We start from the raw sequence: 24,333 nt of genomic DNA, 5'->3' as shown, positions 1-24,333 counted from the left end.
CCTCAATTCTCTGATTAGTCTCAAGATAAATCATGATGCTGTAATGGTCCATTTTTCTTCCTGTTAGTGTGGGGGTGACACTTGGCTTTCGACACCAAGCACAAAATGGTGAGCTTCAGCTTGGAAACTTATCTGGTATTCCATGCTCAGATTTTTAAATATGTATCACTGGTAGAAACATTTATTATTTCAGCTCTGTCATTGTCACAGTCTGTTTGTTTGTTTTGGTTTTTAACAGGAATTTTAGGGGCGCCTGGGTGGCTTCATTGGTTAAGCATCTGACTTCAGCTCAGGTCATGATCTCACGGCTTGTGCGTTCAAGCCCCATGTCAGGCTCTGTGTTGACAGCTCAGAGCCTGGAGCCTACTTCAGATTCTGTGCCTCCCTCCCTCTCTCCCTCTCCCTCTCTCTCTCGCAAAAATAAACATTAAAAAATTAAAAAGAAAACAACAAGAATTTTAGCTATCACCAAACATTTCTTAGAGTTAGAAATCGGTCCTGTACCCATTTTCCTGTCATTATCAACAGAACACACACACACACACACACACACACACACACACACACACACCCCTAGGTCCACACTTCCCTTTACAACAATAGAATTAATAATATATCTTAGTCTCCTTTTTCTTTCCTGGAAAAATTTGCCACATAGAGTCCTTCATAAGTAAGTCTTATGTCTAGGAACTTATAAATTTAGTTAATAGGTTACTTTTAAAAATATTTTTCTACATACGTTCTTGCTTTCTTAAGTGTGATGGTTAAGTATTACTCTGAGATTTCCAAATTTTAAAGAGTGACTCGTGTTTAAAACTTTCCTCAGTTGGCCTCCCCACCTTTCCAATCTTGCCTGATTTGCTCCATTTCTGTTATGCCTTCCTGGGGGTAGAATCAGGTTTGGGGGGATGATGACAGAATTGTAATGCTAAGGTAGTATTATCACCAGGGGGCTCAATACTGTCCATAAACATTCTCCCTCCTACCCCCACACCACCCAGGCACCAAAGTACGGCTACTCTCTCCCTTGATGTTACTGAGAGGCTTTAGCAGAAGGGGAAATGGCAAATGGGAAAGAACACATTCACTTTATTAATCAGGCTCGTTGATGTCATAATCTTCATGATCCTTGATGCAAAGCTCTCTGGTAATTTAGTTGGAAACAGGACTTAAATTTAAGCCCTAAGGGAAGAGGGAGATTCTCAAATCTTATCACCAAATAATGTAGTTTTCATGCCCAAGAGCATGCATTCTGTCAACAAATCAGACAAAAAAGAGAAAAGATATATGTGGCTAGGGGCATACTAAGGGCATTTGGCTAACTAACCCAGCTCTAGATAAGCAGGAGTTGAGTGAGAAAGCTAGAAGATTCGGTTTTCCTAGAGATGCACCTTCCCTCCTCCTTCCAGCTGCCTCAGAACTGTGCAGAGAAAGATAAAAAGCAGTGTCTGACTTGGAAGCATGATTTTTTAAAGAAATATTTTCCCTCCACCACCATCATTTATAAATGCAGTCTAAACAGCATGTTGGAATCTTACATTAATATTCTAGTAAGAGGAAGAGAGTAGAATTGGAGTAGGAGTTTTCCCTTTTCTCCTATTCACAAAAATATCTTATAATTTCAGGGCAGAGGAAAACTTAGAAATCATTTACCTCACATGTCAAAACACACTGATTTCTTTTCCCTTCTCATATATGGGTCATGTGAAAGCCATACACATTAGTATTTATATTATGTATGTATGCTACAATTTGATTATAGTCTCCCCGTTATCCTTTTAGGTTTAAATAACATTTCTTAAATCATTATTGCAAAAAAAGCAGATGTTAAAACCTAGTTTTAACTTTGACAGATTAAAGGAAAGAGCATGTTTTCTTAGACAAAGGAAAGTGAAAAATTTGTATAAGTCCCTACCATATGGCATGCAATGAGCCAGATGCTTTATATTCAAATACTGGTACTTATTTGGATATTTTTGTCCTTTCTTCAAAGTCACACAGTTGTCAGACTCCAGATCTAGAAGCTTCTGACTATAAACCTAGGAACAAGTCTGGATTTATTTCTTCTCCTCTGTGTGGACCTTCAAACTCCACAGTTTTGATATTTTCTTCTATATTTCTATATCCATATTACTTAATATATTGCTTGGGCACAAAGTTTGATTCAATAGCCAGTCAAATTAAAACTATTTTGCTTTCTGAAACCACAGTTTATGAAATTCTGATTCACAGCTTCTAGAGAAGTACCACTGTCCTGGTGGAAGGAAACCAGGGTTAGAAGTCATGAAACCTTGGCTCCAAAACTCATTTTCTTGGTTTTTGGCCTCTCTGTGCCTCAATTTTATAACCTGGAAGAAAGGGGGAAAAATGCCTGCCTTGACTATCCTCTAGTGCTGTTTTGAGACTAAAAATGAAATGGATATGAAAGGACATTGAAAATATCAAATAAAAATGAGATTGTAAGGCAGTGCTATTTGAGAGTCTTTATTCTTTATAACAAAAAATAACCCCCAAATAAGTTAATTCCCAAGTGATCTCTAAGAGTCTCCGATAGACAGATATGTATCTATATATTTATATCTATATTGTAACCCCTCCCCTCTTTTTTTTTTTTTTTGGCCAAGAAGACACCAGTGTGCTTTTGGCCAGACATAAACACACTCTTAGCTTAAAAAAAAAAATCTATATGTTGGTAGGAAGATTGATACTTTATATAAGAAACCCCAGCAACATGAAATGAAATTCTGTTCCCTATCATAATGCAGGTAAGGTTTTTTGTGAGATTTGTATGTTTTTTGATGTGGTCTTTTTTTTTTTTTTAATTTTAAAAATCGGGCTGTTCTTGGTGGAGATCCTCAGACTCTGTGAATATACACAGAAGCCTTCATTTAAAAACTTAAGTCTTCTGGGGTTTGTTTGTTTTTTCCAAGAAAATAACATCATTTCAGCTAACACCTCCATAGGTCTCCTGTTGGCATAATGCTGATGTTGGTGGGCTGAATGTGAATGTCCGTGGTGACAGCTTGGTTTCTGGCCTCTCTGTGCCTCGTTTTCTCCTTCTGCACAATTTCTTTTTTTTCCTGTGCATCAGAAAACCTGTTGATAAGTGCTGATTTTTCTAAATGATTAACTCAAAAGTCTACTTAATTTGCTATCTAGATCAGGCTACTCTCTAGACTACACATTTTTGCCTCAGGTCTGTTCACACCTTAACTGACAGTTAAGTTGTTTTTATTTATTTTTACTTTGGCTGCTTGAATACACTTGCCGCTCTGGAGTTTGAATTGCTCCGTTTCAGCCAAGACATTTACAGTTTATCAACTTGGCCTTATTTGCCTTTGTTCTTAGGATTTTCCTCTAGTTTAATAACAGACTAGGATGAGTTTTGTCTGCATGAGTCTTTCTAACTAAATTTTTAGGTTTAATTAGTTGATTTCACTATTATTATTATTTACTTAAGTCACTTATCTTTGAGACTAATTCTCTCTGTCCTGAAGAAAGTATTAGTCAAGGGCCCTTATGGAAAATAAGGGCATGGTGAGGTGCCCGGGTGGCCCAGACAGTTAAGTGTCAGACTCTTGATTTTGGCTCAGGTCATGATCTCATGGTTCATGGGATCGAGCCTGGTGTCTCCCTCTGTCCTGACAGCACAGATCCTGCTTGGGATTCTCTCTCCCCCTCTCTCTCTGCCTTTCCGCTGCTTGTGTGCACGCATGCACGTGCTCTTTCTCTCTCTCTCTCTCTCAAAATAAACATGTTTTTAAAAACAGAAAATGAAGACATCTCTCTGTTCCATTCCACAAAACTAACATGAGATTAGAGTAAATGAGTTCTGTTCCTCTGTATCCCAGGGAAATGAGCTGGTCCGCCTGCCTTAAAGCCAGTAAATAATACATGTAAAGATCTATTCCTTCTCCAGCTGATGGTTGTAATGGTACAGATTAAGCATTCCTCACCTAATGTGCTGAGTTTAGTAAACTCCTTTTACTTATATCATCATCTAAACAGATGTATAGTAGTGATTATTTAAGATACCCTTGAGACCCTTCCTGAATCTAGGAACCACCTCAGACATAGAAGCGATGTTGGAGAGTTTTAAGATAGTTTTATGAAGCCCACAGTGATCAGTTTTCATGTGTATAACAAGACTTCGTTTTCCAAATCAAGAACATTTTTTTTTAATCACACGTGATTTTATTTTATTTCAATTCAATTTCATCTTATTTCTCCATGTTGTGTCTTTAGTGGACGGGCACCATTATTTCTATAAAATTAGAGTCATAGGGGGTAACCTAAATTTCATCATCTGTTACCAATGATGGCTGTAAAATATTCTAGATAAAGGAATCTCTGCCCAGCTTTCAAAGTCACAAGTGAGGTAAACACTTGAGGCTTCTGTGAAATCTTAGAAGATTTCATTCACATTAGCCTTTTATAATCATAAAGCTATAAAAATGGGATCCCACAGCCATATCTCAGATGGGATAAATAATTTCATTTACTCTTGTTTTCTAGATTCTCTTCTCCAACCTATTTTTGATCATCTTTTCTGAGATCTCTCCGTGAGTCCATGAAGACTTAATAACAGTTAATTTTAGAAAAATTACCACAAAACATATTCTCACCCTGAAGTTATAAAATGATAAAGCTTTCACATGACTCTTTTGTAGGGAAATATTTTGTAACACTGAAAACTTAGCAAAATGTAAATGGAATGGAATCCTCTTTAAGAGAGAACACAACTAAAAGCAGAGAGACTTAATTCTTGTGGAAAATCTTAAAGTACAGAAGATAAAAGATAAAAGACATTTGGGGATTGGGATTGCTTGGACAAGCTAGTATGTTAGTATCTTTTAAAAATATTGGTTATACCAATTTTTGTTATCTTTCTTTTTGTCTATTTCTTCTTACCAAAATATAGCCTATTGCTTACTAGGGAAAATAGTCAAAATCTCACATGGTTTGTTCATAAATTATCATCCTGTTAGAACTGCTGCTGTGCCTGGGTTTCCAGCCTCAGAAAGCTGGTGTCTCTTTCTTTAGTGGAGGTTGTCTGTTAAAATGCCAGTGGGACTAGAAGCGAACCACCTGTAGCCACTCTCAATTGGTGATAAATCGCCAGGAATTTCTTATTATGAAGCAGCTGCCTGAGAAAAAATGTCAAGTAAGCTTCACTGCTGATAAATGGGGCAAGAGTTAGCCACCGGAATCCTGATACCCTGCAGAGTAGGCTGTAGAGATTGGTAGGTTTTCCTATGGGAGCAGCTCTTAGGAGCTGCGTTGGGAGGGCATACATTTTTACACAGCTTTTGAAAAATCCAGAAGTTGTCAAATGTGACCAATTATTAAAAATTGGTGAGTCTGCATGAACAGTATGGAGGGTTTTTTGCATTATGTTTGTAACCTCAATTTGAAGTTATTTCCAAATAAAAACTTAAAAAAGAGAAATTAACCAAGAAAGGTGAAACGTTAAAATTGAACTTGGCCTAAATTTCAATTTCACCCCGTCATCAAGTTTTGAATTACTCTCCTGATGAACTTGGCCTTCACTGAATTCCAGATCTGAACATATCAGTCAAAAGGCAGCTCGATACTGTGTTTAGATATGCAGACTTAGAAACAGGCTACCTGGATTTGAGTCCCCCAGCTTTGCGAACTGCAACCTGGGTGACTTTGAGTGTGTTATTTGCGCTGCCATTTCTTTTCTCATCTGTAAAACGGGAAGGATAATTGTACCTACCTTCTCAGGTTGTCGTTAGTATCACACGATTTAACATTTGTGCAACGCTTAACTCCGTGGCGTCCATTCCATTAATATTAACAGACACCATGCAAACATTTAACCTTTTTAGTTATTTTCCACTGATGGGGAAGAAGGGAAGACAGTGTTTTTCCTGCCCTGCCCCGTTGGAAGATCACCAGTCAAGGACTTAACAGAAGAGTGTCCTTGCCCTCAGGCGTACTGTGGCCACAAATCATTGCTTGGGTCCTGGCTAGTAGGTACCTCTGGGCTTCAACTCCTGAAATGGAAATTTCCAGGCCAAGTAACTGTTACCAGGTGAAGTGAGACAATGTTATCCAGAATGAAGTCTGTATACCCTTTTAACACATTTCACACTTGCCAAACTTTCCTTACAGCAATGGTCTTAGTGTTTCAAAGACCATGATGTGACATCGAGACTTGCTGTTCAAAGTGGGGTCCCTGGGGCAGTATCAGCAGCCCTGGGAGCTTGTTAGAAATGCAGAATTTCCACCCCTTTACCCCCAGACCTACAGAATCAGAATCTCTATTTTCTTTGTTAATTTGAGAGAGAGAGCGAGAGAGAGAGAGAGAGCACGGGAGCGCACACACTTAAAAGCAGAGTGGGACGGGGCAGAGAGAGAGAGGGAGAGAGGGGATCTTATGCAGAGTCCAAGCTCAGCATGGACACGACATGGGGCTGCATCTCACAACCCTGAGACCATGACCTGAGCCGAAATCAAGAGTTGGACGCTCATCTGACTGAGCCACCCAGGCGCCCCCAGAATCTGTATTTTAACGAGAACCCTCGGTGATTATCATGTACACTTCGGCGTGAGAAGCCTGGCAGAATCCACTGCCTTGCTTGTAGAATAGCGTGAAAAATCCAGAAGTGGCTTCTGGTTCTCACCCTCCACCCACCTACCCTCCAAAGGCTTCTTTATAAAACCCTGTTATTTTTTTTCTCTGTGCCCTTCAACAGTGTTCCTCCACACCCGGCCAGAATGGTAAATATTCCCACAAACTAATTTGAATAATTCTCAAAATGTGCAAATACAGGCAAGCAACTGTAAGCCACGTGTTTGCTGGAAACCATGAAATGTGAGAGGTCAAAAGATATGGTGATAGTTCACTTAACCCCAGTTCATCTGAACGAGTATCAGGTAACTGCACAATGATTGCATTTTGTTTCCTAGCATGTGAACGGTCCCGTGCAGCGCATCATTCAATGTGCAGGGTTAATTTTTTTTTTTCAACGTTTTTTTATTTATTTTTGGGACAGAGAGAGACAGAGCATGAACGGGGGAGGGGCAGAGAGAGAGGGAGACACAGAATCGGAAACAGGCTCCAGGCTCCGAGCCATCAGCCCAGAGCCTGACGCGGGGCTCGAACTCACAGACCGCGAGATCGTGACCTGGCTGAAATCGGATGCTTAACCAACTGCGCCACCCAGGCGCCCCTGTGCAGGGTTAATTTTAAATTCTTGGTTCTGTTACCAAAAAAGTACTGAAGCAGTTAGAATTTCCAACTCAGAAAATCAATTCAATTGATGGGCTTTATTCCTAAAAGGAATAGCCCAGCTCTTGTCCGTATATTTACGTATTGATTAGCCCCTTCTCGTGAACATTGTGATATTTTAATTAGGCTTCCAGTGTTTTTAGTCACTGGATTAACGACCCGTGTCCCATCCACTCCTCCAAGGGTGTGAGAGTTGGTTAAAATTCCATTTTTATTAAAAAAAAAAAAATTCTCCGTGGGGAAAAAAAACATTGTGAGTTATACTGCCCACGGCAGCTACTTTATTTCTGAAATACACTCAGCTCACTTATGGTTTTGAAGCCAGATTTTCCTTTAGGGGATATCAAAGAAGTTTGTATTGCTGTTGCGTCCATGTATATCCCTCTCCGTTGCCCGTTTCTTCCTTTCATGTTTGCTTTTTGTGGAAGCCTGTCCTTTTACATGTTTCTGTTTCTATAGCTACATACGTGCATACGTATGGGGTCCTGTTTATACCACTCTCCTGTCCTTTAGTTTATATTACTTCTTATATTATTGTGTAAGGAGATCGATTTCAGTTAAATAGGTGAATAAACCAGTTAACAGCCAATTACCATTGAGAACTGTAAAAAAGAAAGCAAAGGTTCTGTAAGTTAAGAAAACTGGCCCCTGGATCCCTCCTTGGAGGGTAAGAAATGGATGCACCTAAACCCCAAATGTGCAAAAACAAACAAACAAACAAACAAACAAACAAACAAAAAACAGTGGAGTCCAGGCTGTGCCCATCTGGTGAGAGGGCACCTGCATGGCTCCATCAGGCTTCAGTGGCTGGTGGCTCAGCGTGGCTCTGCCCAGCACTGCTCCATCGTCCGGGCCCAGCACTTTCATCTGAGAAGACTGTACCTTCTTCAGATTTTCTCTTTTTTTTTTTTTTTTTTTATGGCTTTGGCCTCATGCATCTGGGAGCCTTCTGACTATGTCTTATTATGACTACATTTTAAAGGAAATTATTGTCTACTAAGAACAAAAACATGAATGACTGACAGTATTAAGGGTCCCAGAGAGAAAACACAGTTATGGAAAGTCTGATAACAGGTAGGAAAAGAAGCACCTGCTATAAAAGAAGGGAGATAGTATGATATAGTGGTCAAAACTCAAGAGATGTGGAGTCAAACATTTGTGGATTGAAATTCTGGCTCTGTTATTTCTAGTAGTTTCAACTTATTACTTGTTTTTGTTTGTTTGTTTTTGTAAAGTTTCTTTTTAATTTCAGGCTTATTTAATGGGGGGTGCCTGGGCGGCTCAGTCGGTTAAGCTTCTGGCTTCGGCTCAGGTCATGATCTTGCGGTCCATGGGTTTGACCCCCACACTGGGCTCTGTGCTGACAGCTGGAGCTGAGCCAGCTCTGAGCCTGGAACCTGCTTTGGATTCTCTCTCTCCCTCTCTCTGTTCCTCACCCACTCATGCGCTCTCTCTCTCTCTCTCTCTCTCTCTCTCTCTCTCTCTCAAAAATAAATAAATATAAAAAAAAAAACTTTGAAGAAATGTTGAAAGAGTTCCCATATAGCTTTCCTCAGTGTTAACACCTTATATGCTTGTGGTACAATTGTTGATAACAAGAAGTCAACACGGGTACTGTACTCTTAACCAGTGTAAGGCCTCGTTCATATTGGTTAATTGTCCCAAACCATCCATTTTTCTTGTTCAGAATCCGGTCTATGACCTACATCGCATGCATTTGTCCAGTCTCCTAGCCTCCTTCAATCTATGACATTTCCTCAGTCTTTGTCATTCATGAACTTGATACTTTTAAAGGGTATTGGATAGTTATTTCATACAATGTCTCTGATTTGGTGTTTGTCTGCTATTTCTTCCGTGTTTTAACACAGGTCTCTGTTTTCAGACCAAATTACTTTTTGTGGCATTACAGAAATGGCATTCTGTCCTTACTTGTGCATCATATCAGAAAGTACATGATGTCACTATGCCTGGCTTCTGGTGATGTTAACTATGATCACCTGCTTCAGGGGATGCCTTCTAGAATCTTCTCCTTCACTATAAAGATACTGTGTTTCCTTTTATAATTATCAAATATCTTTCTTCAAGACACTTCCTGACTATGCAAGTTTCCTGTTTCTTATCTTACTTTTGCCTTCTAATGTTACCATGCATACTTGCTAAATATAGGCAAAAATACTTAGCAGAACATCTAATATATTAAATGCTAACTGCATTTTCCTACCAACAGTAAATATAGTAGTTATGATTATTTCAATATAACAGAAATGAGGCCATCATAACATTGCTCAGAAACATATTATTGAATTGTGGTATAATTCTATTAGTAAAGCAATTTGCCTTCATTGATGTTAAACACAACACATATTACATCACTTCCAACTATTCGGAATCAAATAGGGAGCTATTTTTCTTTAGGAAACTAGTTTTAAGGAACTCTTGCTATGCTAGACACCTTCATGTGCATAAGGTAATATTCACTATCATTGACTAAATGCTTATGAAGATCCACATGTTATTTGGTCATTCAATCCATGTAATACGGTTTAAAGAAATGTCTCTTTTTTAAAAAAAAGAATTTTTTAATGTTTTTTTTATTTTGAGAGAGAGGGAGAGAGAGAGTGCACGCACACATGCATGTGCAGGGGAGAGGCAGAGAAAGAGGGAGAGAGAGAATCCCAAGAAGGCTCTGTGCTATCAGTGCAGAGGTCCACGTGGGCCTCGATCTCATGAACCCTGAGATCATGACCTGATCCAAAAGCAAGAGTCAGACGCTTAACTGACTGAGCCACCCAGGCACCCCGAAAGAAATGTCTTGACTACAGATGAGCAAACTATGGCTTACATTGGTGACATGATTTATGAAATTACACAGCTACTAAGTTCCAAAGCTGGGACATCATTTCAAGTCTCTGACTCCAAAACCATGCTAGATCATTAAAACTTAGGAAAGAACCATTGAAAATTTAAAAATAAAGCTTCATCTGGTTCCATTAAAGGAAGATTCTAAAATGTGTATCAGGTGGTTGATAAAGAACTAAGACTGCAGTAATCTCTTCTAAATATTTATAAGTGAGTGAGTTTTATGTTTACCCTATCCAGGTTCAAGAAAGTTACTCAATTGTTTTGTGCGTTCTCGAAGAACATATCACATCTCAATTAAGAAATTAAGTTTATTTAGAATTACTATAAAAAAGTTATCCTAATAAGAATGATTATTCAATCATTTTATTTATGAGAGATATAAATCTTATTGGAAATGAAATCGTGTATTGAGGTATTCTAGAAGAAAGTCAGTATCACTAGAAATATCCATGTAAATTAAGCAAAATACTTTTTCTTCAATTTTTCAGTTACTCTCGAAGTTAACGCTTAGCATAAATAAACACACTGAAAATATGTCTTAAGATTTATTTCATGTACTTTTGGAAATATTTTTAGAAAAAGTAATGCAGATCTCATTTTTCCAATAATAATGATAATATCCCATGAATTTGAGAGACCCAAGGTAGAAATATGTGCCCCTCAAACATAATATTGTTTAAATGATTAAAAATAGAATGTTGAGGGGCACCTTGGTGGCTCAGTTGAGTAGGTTTCCAACTCTTGATATCAGCTCAGGTCGTGATCTCACAGCCTTGAGATTGAGCCCCACAATGGGCTCCATTTTAGCATGGGGCCTGCTTGGGATTCACTCTCACTCCCTCTGCCTCTCCCCCACCCACATGCTCGTTTTCTCTCTCTCAAAATAAATAAATAAACATTAAAAAAATAGAATGTTGAAATATGTGGATAGAAATTAGTGATCAATTAATGAATTCATTCTTGCATAAATTAATAGTCCCTAAATTCTTTGGGCCATTTCCTATCATGAACTCATGAAATTAGCAATTACTTAAAGTTTAGTTACTACTAATTTTCTTGCCACAAGCTTTTCATCAGGATTATGTCTTATACAAATGACTTAAAGACTTGCGGGAACCGGAAGAATGTAGCTTTACTACCGTACATAAGAAGCTGTCTTCAAACAAAAAGTTTTTATTAACAACATTTTAAAAAGTAGCTTTTAGAATTATAAGTGTGCCCACTCCATATTCTTAATTTGTATTAGGTTTCTGTCTTCAAGGTCTTACCGGCCTTGACAAATTAATTTATCATTGTAATACCACTGAGAAATAGGCAAGCAAGTTAAACTGGAATAGTGTTTACTTAGGATTACAATTCCTCTGTTATTTAAAAAGAGTTAGCAGAGATCACAATAGTTAGTCTGAAAACAGATAGCAATAGGCATAAGAACAATATGTAAAAGAGGCAACAAGAAGTGCCTTGGAAATCTGAGAGGATAGCCCTAATGGAGCCTGATGGTCTGTTCCCAAGAGTATTTTCGTGGGGCATGTTGTAGGAGGGCATGATGTGGTTTTAAAGGTCACAGTCATACATGGCTGTACCTGCCATAAATCTGCACCCAACTCTCTGGATTCTCTTCATATACTTCTACAGACTCTTCAAAGAATGTTCCGTTAATTTATCCTTCCCCAGATGAAGAAGTCGTATGCCATTTGTCTGTCTCGAAATTACCATTTCTCCTTTCAGATAATTCACTCCTTTCCACAGAGTGTAAGAAGGTAGCCAGTTCAGTTGATTCCAGGTGTGTTGCCCATGCTCTTGAAGTTTTCACTTCTAAGCTTTTATTTTGTATTTTGCCCAGACTGTTAATTTAGTTATGTGACAAGTTTCCCAAACCCTTACCCCTTTTACATGGAATATCTCTTAAGGGTTGAGATCCAAGATAGGATAATGCTCAGGGTCTGGTAACTACACCAGGGTTTCAATGTTATGCTTGCTTTTGTTTACAGTGACTTTGTGACAAATCCAGGGTTCTGGTTAGCCTTTCTGGTTGCAGAAGTGTCCCTTGTTGCATATTCAACTTGGGGTCATTCTTATTTATTTTTTATTATGTAAAGAATCCTTAAGTCATTAATCTTCTCACACCTAACCAAAATAGCTCTTTATCTCAATTGATGGCACAATAGTCCACTAGTCACCCTGCTAGAAACCTGTCCTCTTTCCTAGACTATCCTCCCTCACTCCCGATTTAAATGTCCTTCCAATAATCATAAAGTCCTTTCAGTTTTGCTTTCTTTCTTTTTTTTTTTAATGTTTATTTTTGAGAGAGACAGAGACAGAGCGTGAGTAGGGGAGGGGCAGAGAGAGAGGGAGACACAAAATCAGAAACAGGCTCCAGGCTCTGAGCTGTGGGCACAGAGCCCCACACGAGGCTCGAACCTGGAAACCACGAGATCGTGACCTGAGCCAAAGTCAGACGCCCAACCGACTGAGCCACCCAGGCTTCACTTTCTACCCCTATTTTGACCTATCGCTTCTGCTTCCATGCCTTAAGGTCTCATCTGGCTAACTTCCGTTTGTCATTTTGAAAGAGTTTCAGTGACATCTCCTCTGGGTTAGGTCGCCTGTCTTGGGCCTCACTCTGCCCCTGCCTAGCCCTATTGTTTATCCTTAGGTGATGTTCTCCTGCACCACTTTGTGAACTCCTCAAAGGAAGGAATGGGTAGGACCTATTGACTGTTGTATCCTCAGCCTCTGATTTAGGGACTGGTATATATAAGGTGCTAAATAAATGTTGTCAACTGGATGAACGAATAAATAAAACTTTTCTTCAGTGACCCGCATGCCTGTTTTTTATACCACACTGAGGAAAAATAATGATCTAATTACCCAGGGGTAATGATATTGAATATATAATCATTTAGTGTCAAGGCACTCCCTGAAAACAAACAAACAAACAAATAAACAAATAAACAAAAACCACAAAGCACTCCCTGGGGGAAGAAAAAGCACTCTGTAAAATTCCAGAGCTTTTGTTTTTCCTGTTTATGTTTTAATATTTTTCAGTTATGTGTTTTAAGGAGGGATAATCATAATTTTCAAAAACTTGCCTTTATGTATGACTTCTCATCGCTTTGTTTTAACATCTCCGTAATTAAGAGCATTGCCATCGCTGTCCACCACATGTGGGTTCAAATTCCAGTTTTCCTCTTAAGCTGTTCTTAACCACTCTGACACTAAGTTAGTTTCACTTTGATGCAGTTACTGTCTGAATCTTATGCAGTTGCTTTATGTGAGTCTGTATATGTAGAGAATGCTAGGTAGGATATCGTAAGAAGGCATACCTTGAGCTAAGAAGTCAAAGTAGGAGTTTCTGTGGATGTGACCTAGCTAGTCCCTGTTGATGCTTTGTCCCATATCCCTCTGCCTCCTTGAGTTCACCTGAAACCATGGAGGGCAGTTCTAATATACCAGCAACTTACCAGCTCAAGTGCTGTGTCTCTTCTTTCTGTCTGAAGGCACAAGCACAGGGAGTCTGGGGGAGGAGGGGAGTTAACCTCCAGTCGGTAGGAGATGGGAGTTAATGGATAAATGTCCCAGCCTCCTGACATCCAATGAGAAGATTCTAAGGCATGTTTTCCTTCTTGTTTCTCAGAGGCTCTCCAAGAGGAGAACTAGCTATAACAGTAACATACCTAGAAGTGTATCTACTACTGACTGCTCTTTTCCTTGTCTGGCTTTTCCCACTTTCTGGAGCAAATACTTCCTGATTACTTTCCAAACAAACCATCTGCCCCTAAATCCTTATGTCGGAGTTGGTATTTGGGGTGCCAATCAAACTAAGCCAAGGCTTAAAGAATATGGAAGCCATGGCCAACCAAGTTTGAAAGACCATGACAGTCATAAGCGACAGCTTGTGGCAGTACCAGAACCAACGCTTAAAGGTGGCAGGTTCAAGGGAACTAAAAGAAAGCTCTAGAAGACTTGCTGGAGCAGAAAATGTGAAGGGAAAATTGTGAGGTAGCAGGAGCCAGTTAGTGTTGGGCCTTAGAACACATTGTCACCATTTTGACATGATTTCAGAGAGGGTTGGATCTGGATTGAATGATTTCAAGTGGGGGAGTGATGTGCTAGATAATATGGAGAATGACTTCTAGGGGAATTGGAGCCAAGCCTAGGAGGAAGTTTTTGGGAACCTACATTTGGAAAGTATTATCCACAGAGAAATGGTGGATTTCACCGTTATTGAGAAGGTGGCATCTTTCTAAATTTGCATTGCTATCCCTTCAGTGTCCGTGAAGCGGTCATGGTGGTAACTGGGGTAAACTGGTCCTTTACACAGGGAAGCATTTCATTCATTGATACTGTTCTTCAGAATAATATATTAACAAAATTTCCTTGAGAATGTCTTTATTTCTCAAGAAAAGTCAAACTTACATATGTGTGTGTGTCTCATTCTTCTTTTAAAAATATTGAAATGTGTGGTGGCAGAGACACTAATATCCTATTCCTCTGGTTCATCTTTGGGAGAGTAATTGATAGCATTTGTGAGTAATACATATTTAAACCAAACTCCTGCTCTGGAAGTAAGGGTTCCGAAGGGTGATGAATTTTACCAGTTTGCTCATGAGCATGGAAGTAAATTACAACGATGAAGAACAATATACCACAGCAAGCGCCTTTATAAAATTATTTTGGATGTCTTTTATGAGATACCCAATTTTGCCATTGGAAGCTTTTATTTTAGGGTTATTAGTAACCACTCATTTCAGTTAGTGCCATGAAAATGGGTTTTGTTGTTCCCATCAGTCAGCATAAAATAAAAATGGTGATAAACCCTCTCGGAAGATGCAGCTTTCATTACAAAGGAGGGAATGAAAACCTAATTGAAAGTTACTGTAAATTTTGAATCATTAATTTCATGCCAAATAAGTCATTAGAAATCTCTGATGGATGTAAAAACGCGATCATTTGCAAAATTGGAATGAGCAAAATTCAATCTAGATATACTTCTCTATTTTTTTTTAATTTGTATATTGGGAGAGCTGTGATATAGACTGTTGAATTTCAACATGAAAACCTTTTGCTGTAGGTAATTGGTGTGTGCTTTTGGGCTCTAAACCAGGTAATTAATTTCTTTCTGGCTCCTTTTATTTCAGTTGGTCATTTTTGTTATAACTCACTTTTTTCTTGCTTCTTGCCTAATAATAATATATCTGGTTTGTATCACTTCAAACATATGAAAAATCTAAGGTTTTTTGTTTTGCTTTGTTGTGTTTTGTTTTTATTTTACTGTGTATATTATATATATTTATTATATAAATTATATGTGTATTTAATATATAAATATATGATATAAAAATATAAATACATATTTTATAAATAATACAATAATAAGTAAAACTACATATATATGTATGTATATATGGTCCCTTTTTTCGAACAAAGAGGGGTGAAATTTATGAGCTTTCTTCTTAAGTCTCTCCAGTTTTCTTCTAAAGTAGTTAAGTAGGCAAAGTAGTTCTCCAATGAGCAGCATTTTTTATTCTTTGACTCTGTGCTTTGTAAAGTGGACATAATATACCAAATACAGAGAGTTTATTGCACCAAAAATAAAAATATCTGCAGGTCTAGATCAGAGTGCAAGCTATCTTGTTACATGAAACCGCCTTTCATTATGAAATGTACAGAAGACAAATTGAATACATAATTACATAAAATAAATTTTTTGCTGCCTTATTCAGTGAAACTTGATAGATGACATGTTCTACTGTGTTGGAGAAAACTAATCAAACTAAAAACAGAATCCTAAAATTAATTGCTCACCATGATGACTGAACTGATTCTCAGTGGACGACTAAGAGAATTGGAGAGAATAGCCTGAATCACAGTTGAAAGTTCCAGATTCTTTTTGTAAGCGAAGAACAGACCAATAGACCATCACAGTCAACTTTTTTCTTCTCACATACTTCGAACACTTAATTACCAGAGAAAAGAAATCCTTTATTACCACCAGGGATTCAAGGTCGAACAGTCAACTACAATAATAGTAGTTCAAAGTAGAAGTATCATTTTTTTTTTTTAACTGGAAGGCTTTCATTTTACATTTACGATTATGTACATTATTGATTTTCTTTTCTGGTTGTTGTTCCTTGCAGAGAGTGAATCTGTCCTTCGATTTCCCATTTTATGGCCATTTCCTACGTGAAATCACTGTGGCAACTGGGGGTAAGTGTTTTTCTACCCATCCACCCTAAATAATCTACAGTTTCACTATAGTTATTTTTAATTTACATTTCAAGAGGGACATTTATTGGGAAAACCATTGCCTTCTATCACAAAGTCATGGGTGTAAATCAAATCTAAGAAAGAGTATAGCTATTGGAAAAACTTCAGCAGAAAAAAAAGGTGGAGTTACAATTTTCAGCTTAGATTCATCTGTTTTCTTTATACTTTTTTTTCCCTTCTTTTTCCTTCTATGTTTTAATTCATCTTTGGTAATATGGTAAGACTGCATAAATGGGAATAGACCTAGAAAAGAAAAAGGTGTTTAAGGAACCTGCTGCGGTATTTTTCTTTCTTTTAATGTATGTAATTGATTAATATAAATATGTATACACACATCCTCATTGTATTACCTTTAATTATTTGCCCCCCCCCACTCTTTAATACCACCTATGTTGACTGGCAACTAATTTGAATTTTAAAAGTAAACACTGAGATTCTGTTGGGATTCTTTTAGTTTTATTTTTCTGCACAACCTTTGGATATTAGTATAGAGATTAGCAATACTCTTGAAAGGCAATTATCGTTTTTTTAGTATATCCCAGAAGTCAGAAAAATTTAATCCTTGAGTGCTACTAGCAGAGATAAGCAAAAGGCCAGAGAATATCCCTGTGTTCTGAGGGAAAAACATAAACATGGAAGCGTAAGTCAAGAAATAAGTTAAAAGAAAACCAGAGGTGGAATGGAGTCTACATACAGAGAACCCATGTCTAATGCACCTTAGACAGGAGTCCCTTTCCTTCACCAGGTTTCATCATTGATCTTCTGAATGGTAAGGAAGTCATGTGGATCACTCGTGCCACATTTTAATATAAAATTTAGAAGATACATAGGATTCAGAATAAGACTTATAATCAGAAATATCAACAAACAAACAAAAGTTTTTGAGCACCTACTCTGAACAATGGGAAATAAAGCTATGTCTGCCTTGGGATTATATAGCCTAGGGGACTATTAGACTGAAGCAGAATGTGGGGGTTCCTTAGAAAATACATATGATGAAACATGGGTTTCCAGGGATGACAAAGCTGAGCCATCTGTGAAAGTCCGGTAAGACTTTATAGAAAAATTGCTGTTTATGATATTTCTTAAATGATGTCTCAGTTTCTGTGGTTATGTAGGGAAGGAAGGGTAGGTCCCACGGAAGAACATCTTGAGCAAATACACAGAAGAAATGGGTAAGGTGTATGTAGGATAGCAAATAATTGAGTTTGAGAGAAGCTGGGAGTAGATTTACAAAAAAAAAATGTGGCATATTAAGAAGAGAAAGGTAGATTGGGACAATTTTATATATTGCCTCAAGAGTCTATGTGAGTCATTAGTCCTTAATTAGTAAGTAATAAGCTTTAAGAAGCTGAACCCAGACGTTTGTATAATGCCTTCAAGTGTAAAAAGACTGGGGGTGCTACGTATAATTGGAAGAATATTGCAATAGTTTGTGTGGCACATATTGAGAGCTTTGGCAAGTCTGTGGCTTTTTCAAATCAAGGGAGAGAAATGATGCTGTCAGCAGAAATCACAAACTCAAGCAGAAGAGCTGGTTTTAGGGAACGCCAATGGCTTCAGTTCTGACACTATTAAATTTTGTGTAAAGAAAGGACTAAATATAAGCAAAATTCCCACAAGGACCATGTCTTTTTGAGCTTGCCATGCATTTCTGTGCTAGTATGATGCATGGCACTTAATAGACATTTAATTAATGTGTTGAAGGATTGAGAGAAAAGGAAAGAGGTAAAAATGAAAGATGGCCCCCAACGCTATGAATTACATCATGCTTCCGAGCATCTTTGAAGTATGATATGAACATGGCTATTTTATAAGCTGGACATTAAGCACATTTTCTAACATCTGAATTTTAAAAAGTGTTCCACTGAATTTTAAACAGTGAATTATTAACCATGTTTGTTCAAAATCTGTACACACGGTGGGAAAAATAACGGACCCCTTTGATTTTCAGCTTCTCAAATTGTTTTATCTTTAAAAGTCATGTCGGTGATTCAGCCAATATGAACTAAGATTTCCCTTAGCTGAGTTGGTAGGAAAGAAACCCAAACAAATAGCTATGTCATCTTTACTGCTTCAAAGTACCAATTTCCTTTGAAAAGATCCTCAAGATAAGTGAAAAATCTGGTATCTTAAATGATCTCCATCTTCTTTGAAGAAAGCACTAATGTAAAGAAACATTTTTTTCTCTCTACTTAAAACATGCTAGCATCGAACTTGCACATATAAATCTACACCCTGTTTAAAGAGGCATTACTGAGATAATTTAGACACTCACCTGGGTTTCTTCAAAACAAAACAAGAATCTCCTGTAAAAGTTTTTGACTAAATAAAAAGCTTGTTTGTGCGTTTATTGTTTATTTATTCAGTCACTATTGATTGAACCCCTACTGTGTGAAAGGCATAGGATGTGATATTTCACTGTATCCAGAGAAGGGTAAAATATGGATCCTGCTCAGGATCTTAAAATCTAAGAAGAGGAAGGAGCGGGGGGCCTGGGTGGCTCAGTCGGTTGAGCACCGACTTGACTCAGGTCATGATCTCATAGTTTGTGAGCTCAAGCCCCGCATCGGGCTCTGTGCTGACAGCTCAGAGCCTGGAGCCTGTTTCAGATTCTGTGTCTCTCTCTCTCTCTGCTCCTCCCCTGCTCGTGCTCTGTCTCTCTGTCTCTCTGTCTCTCTGTCCCTCTCTCTCAAAAATAAATAAACATTAAAAAAATTTCTTTTAAGAAGAGGAAGGAGTATATAACTAAGCTTCAGAGGACGATGACTCTAAATACTGGAGGGGCAGAAGGTTGCTCCCAGGCCATTCCCTCTGGGCCAGTCAAGAACGGGTTTGTCACACTGGCCTTGAGGGAAGGTAGAATTTTAGTAGGCAGAGAGGCAGGTTGAAAAAAACATGGGGAGGGAAGGGGCATTCCAGACAAAGGGATGCTGAACTAAGGGACAGTGCTGAACCTGTAGCCAATATATCTGGAGGACTGTCACGTACATCTGTTTATCCCAATTGGAGGGTTGGAGTTGAAGTCTAGTGAGGGGAGATGAGAAGAGTGATGTGAAATACCTCGAATATTACCGATTTGATGATATCCAGCAGGTATCAGGGTTTTCTGAGTAGAGAACAGATCTGGCCTGTGCTGGCCGTGGAGAGCAGGGTAAGGCGAGGGCGGCCAAGGCAAAGAAAGCAATTAGCAGCAGGGCTTTTGGTATTTCTGCATGGATCGTGGCGCCTTAACCAAGGTGTGTGCAGTGAAGAAGGAGAGACAGAGTCAGTGCAGGACACATCGCTGAACTCTTCAATCACTGTGGGTGCAAAGGTTTCCAGGCCACAGGATCCATTAGGATGCGCGAGTAAAGCTAAGAACCTCTTAATGGGGGACTTCTGAACCACAGACTTTTGATGGGTGCCGTCTGTGATTGACTAGGTGTGATAAGCAGGTGGACCCTCCTGACAAATGCTCGTCACATTAGAAATCTTGAAAAGTTATTACCCATGAATGGCTTGGGAGAAAAATTGAAACCATGGGTGAGGTTAAATCCAGTTGACCGCAGACCATTCTAAATAGACCCGGGACTGGGATTTTTTAAAGAGGGACGCATAGGTGTCTGTGAAACAGAAATGAATATTTTATCGACTGTCAGTTCTCCTCAACTGTATCTACAGATGTCTCTTGAACCTGTTTTTACATTGGATTTGGGAAAAAGAAAGTGAAATGTTAAAGTGGGTATTTTAAGGTACAATCTCCTTCATTCCTACTACGCTGTTTTCCCGTTTCCCAAGCCTCCTTAAAATCCAGCCCCCACCCCTCTTCTCTCTCGCTGTTCACATAGACCCAAATTTCTTTACGACCGAAATGAGCTTAAAGATGTCTTGTGTCATTGCTAAGATCAACACCATTTCAAAACAGAAAATGGTTTAACAATACAGGCATATATATAATTTATTGTGACCCGTCTTTGTATTTAAAATATACATATTTCATTATGAATAAACTTAAGTTTCAAGCAAAAAATGTAAACAAAAACTTAAGCTTTGACCATTCATTTATAAATTATAAAAATGAATCTTTGTTTATTAAGCATTTTAATTTTCAAAAGCTTCAGTCATCCATACAAATAACGCACAAAGTGAATTAGAAACACCATCTTATTTTCTGGTTCACTGGTAACAGAATCTGAAAGCATTCATTTATCTTTCTATTTCAAAAATACTTCAGAATATAAATATTTCAGGCATTAAAAAACTAGTGTTTTGTGCATCTCATAAAAATATTTCCATTAATGGTGCCACTAAGCTGTGTTGTTGGCATATCACACTGCCTTCATTTTCTCTCTAATACTCTAATTGGTTATTTTTTATTATTAGGCTACTAAGGTGATATTTTAAGTGTTTCAAAAAGCAGATTTACGTATGGCGATTTGATTTTTAATTCCTGTGACCACCACTTATAATGACATTTTTTTCATGAGCCCATCATGGGAACCCAAAACTACGATGAGAGAAAAGGCAGGGGTGGGTAAGAGGTACTTTAAATAACAGGAAAGAGAAGGGTTGACAATATCCAGACATTTCGGGCCCCAGAATTTAAGTATGTAGACAGATGCCGGTTCATAATTTAAATTGTGTGTGGAATTGCCGACAGTTGCACATGAGATCAGGAACCAAAGATGATATAAATTTAAAAGATAATGATGAATATGTATTACTTACCTTGACTGAATGAAGGATTTGCCCTCCCTTTCCTTCTACATGAATTTCTAATTGGAGGTTCAGTTCAAAAAAAATGTTTAGAATTTTTTCTCAGGGTACGAAACAGTTGTATTCACACATCTTTTCTTTTTCCAGTTTTTTTGGATATTAACTGACATGCAGCACTGTTTAAGTGGAAGGTGTTGAATTTTAGATCTATTTTATTTCATTTGCCGTATGGTAACTAATAAGATATAAAATTTTCATTATGTAATCAGTATTTAATATACGAAACATCAGTGCATGGCAGTAAAAAAGTCAAAAGGCAAAAGTAAAATATATATCTTCCTTCTTTCCCTGCCTCCTACTCCACCTGTTCCCTTCCCACAAAAAAACTGCTCGAATTTAGACTAATTTCTTAAATTTGGTCTATAATCATTTGGGTGGGGTTTTTTTTTTCACTTTTAAGTACCCAATAAAAGAGGTTTAACATGAAAATGTAGTGCAAATTGTTTTGATTAGGTTTTCCGGAAGTATATTAGCAAATCTTCCAGCTTCTTTTTTGTTCTCACTTTCAAATAGTAATATTTTAATTGCAGTCCCAAGTAATATTTCATGCGTTTTAGAGGGACTTGATTAATAACAGTCATAAAAGCTTTTCTAAGACTGGAAGAGAGTTAGTTATTACTCATGATGATCGATTTATAAATACCAACCCCATCGTCTTTCAAATATATAACCTCAGAGGACAGGACAGAATGCATCTATAACTTTCCGAATCTAGCAAAAAAGTCAATGTGGAGTTATTTGCCTTTTAGTGTTATTATTACTATTGTTATTATTATTAAGAGAAAGCAGAAGTTATGGGTTTCTGGAGATGTGTTGCGTGGAGGGAAAGTACTGAAAGGATGGATGCTGGACAAAAGTAAATCCATCCCATATGATTCATTAATTTAAAGTAACAAACAAGGGCTCAAGGGATTCTGAACAGAAAGATAAGTTTCGTGATGTCTGCTTTGCTGTATCTAAATGATTTTCTGTGAAATACCTCAGAAAACCTGAGCGAGTTCATCTCAGCAGCCCTCCTAGATGATTGACTCTTCCCCAGACTGTCTAGTGTCCAAACGTAGATTCAGCAGATGCACCAACATTACATTTCTTTTCCCTGTGGCTTGATGAATTGCATGCTCTGAAGCTGTTCTGTTTCTCCTATGCATCAACACGTCACACGTCATTAGCACTGGCTTCTTGGGACTGAGGGTAAGTGTGGTTGGAGATTAGAGCCTTAGGAGATCCGGAGAGAGACCACCCAGGAGATAGACTTGAGTCCATAGCAATGAGTAAGAGAAATACGAGAGGCAGAAATATGGGTAGAACAAAGGAAGAAAATTATAGAAAAACAAAAAGGAGAGGACCATCGATGCGTGATGCTGAAGTCATGATTGCAGACAGGAATCTGGAAGGTTGATCAGCCAGGATGAAAGTGTGGGTGAAAAGCACATTCTCCAGGTTTAGCGCCTTCTTTTGCCATAACAGTCCCAGGGGAGTCCACACATCACTAGTGCTTAGACATTCACTTAGGAACATTTGCCTCTGGAAAAAAGCATCATGTATCCTCTCGGGGATCCAGACTTTATTTGAAACATTGGCAACAAATATTTTGCTTGCATCCTGTCCTAGGCACTGCATCAATAATTCAGAAAAATAACAATATTGCACAGATGCTCAAATAGATCACCCAGTTGAAAACAAACGGAGTCTAGGTGACTAATTAATAAAGTCGCAGTATACAGCAGCTGCTCCATTGTCCGATCCTGGTAAGGAAGGGGAAAAAATAATGAGCAATGTGGGACTAACTTTGGACTCCAGCCATTTCAGGAATAAATTCAAAAGAGCTCCCTTAATTCCTCCCGAAGCCAGCAATTGAAATTCAGTGTTTTTTTTGGAGAAACAATCTGGCATCTAGGTTAAGATAAATGTATTTAAACCAGAATGTATAGGTTCATAAGTCAAACTAGTGATAGCTATTGTGATCTTTAGCAAATTCCTTTTTCTCTCTTGCCTCAGTTTTCCAGTCTGTAAAATAGCATAATAAAAGTACCTAGTTCAGAAATAATTTTGTTCAAGATTAACTAATAATACGTTATCAATACCTATTTCATAGAAAATGGTACAGTAATAGCATATATCATTATTATTATTATTATTATTGTCATTATTATTATTGCTATGCCTTTTTATATGTAACTTTTCTCTTTTATCCTTTACAAAATACCTCCTCTGTAAAGCTGTGCTTGCTTGTTAAAGTAGTTTGTTGTTTTCCTTGATGGCATTATCCATAGCTCAGAGGGTGTTCAGGAACCTAACTTGTCATTATCTCTAACAGCTCCTTTTAAAGGTTGGCTCACCCATTCATGAGTGGGAGGTATAATAGGATCTTGATGACTTGGGATGTACTCTTTATCAGCGTAGGTATATCTGTCATCTCTAACTGCAGTACAGAATCTCCTCTAAAGACACTCTGTGACTCTGAGTGTCTGAAAGGCTCACAAAATGTAGCCATTTTGGAAGGCAAGGTAGAAGAATCTTGAAATGTTCCTCCAATTGTGGTATGATAGGCAGTAACTGGATAACAGGTATTATTATAATCAGCAGGCCACATGCTTTTTAATCTACCCTTTGTATAACAAGAATGTTAAGGACAGATCATCAAAGCATAAAGTTAGCTATGGGTAACTGATGGTTTTGCTAATTGCTAATATTGCAACTTGAAAATGTATTGAAGACCCACCCACAAATGCAAAATTAAATATTTGTTTAAATTTATGTGTGATGTGTTGCCTTTGAGTTAGGAAACAGATTCCTTTATGTGTGCCTGTTCTTTCAATGCCAATCTTTATTTTTTTAGGATCCTTCCTTATTTTTTAATACTTTACAGAAAAACAGTAGATATAATGTAAAAACGGCTCAGAACTTTGTTCGCACTTCAACTGATGCAGCTGTAAGGCTGAAACATAGTATTAAAAATAATAATTCTAAATGTTTTGTTGGCTATTTCTGATGGGGTTATGGTGAGTTAAGATTACATTGTTGGTCTGACTAGCTGGAGGGCTACGGAGATATTTTCATTTAATCTGCTTGGATTATTGTTCAAATGAGAGGTTTCTGCTGAAAGCAAAGAAGATTAAAAAAAACACCTTTTAATTGGTTTATTATCAATTTTAACAGCTACTTTAAAAAGCAAGCATCATTTT

At 37.8% G+C, this 24,333-nt stretch overlaps 1 protein-coding gene across 2 annotated transcripts in view; it reads left to right on the top strand.

Annotated features, from left to right (window-relative positions):
• Positions 1-24,333, top strand: part of PLXDC2 (plexin domain containing 2) — a 449,881-nt gene that overhangs the window by 234,813 nt on the left and 190,735 nt on the right. For both annotated transcript variants that reach the window (XM_058681754.1, XM_058681756.1), the window contains exon 4: positions 16,261-16,330. In XM_058681754.1, coding sequence (XP_058537737.1) covers positions 16,261-16,330 — 70 coding nt within the window. The remainder of the gene's footprint in view (positions 1-16,260; positions 16,331-24,333) is intronic.

Source organism: Neofelis nebulosa, chromosome 8, assembly GCF_028018385.1.
Source record: "Neofelis nebulosa isolate mNeoNeb1 chromosome 8, mNeoNeb1.pri, whole genome shotgun sequence".
NCBI classification, from domain to species: Eukaryota; Metazoa; Chordata; class Mammalia; order Carnivora; family Felidae; genus Neofelis; species Neofelis nebulosa.
Note: the sequence above shows the minus strand (reverse complement) of the source record. Positions and strands in the feature narration are given on the sequence as shown.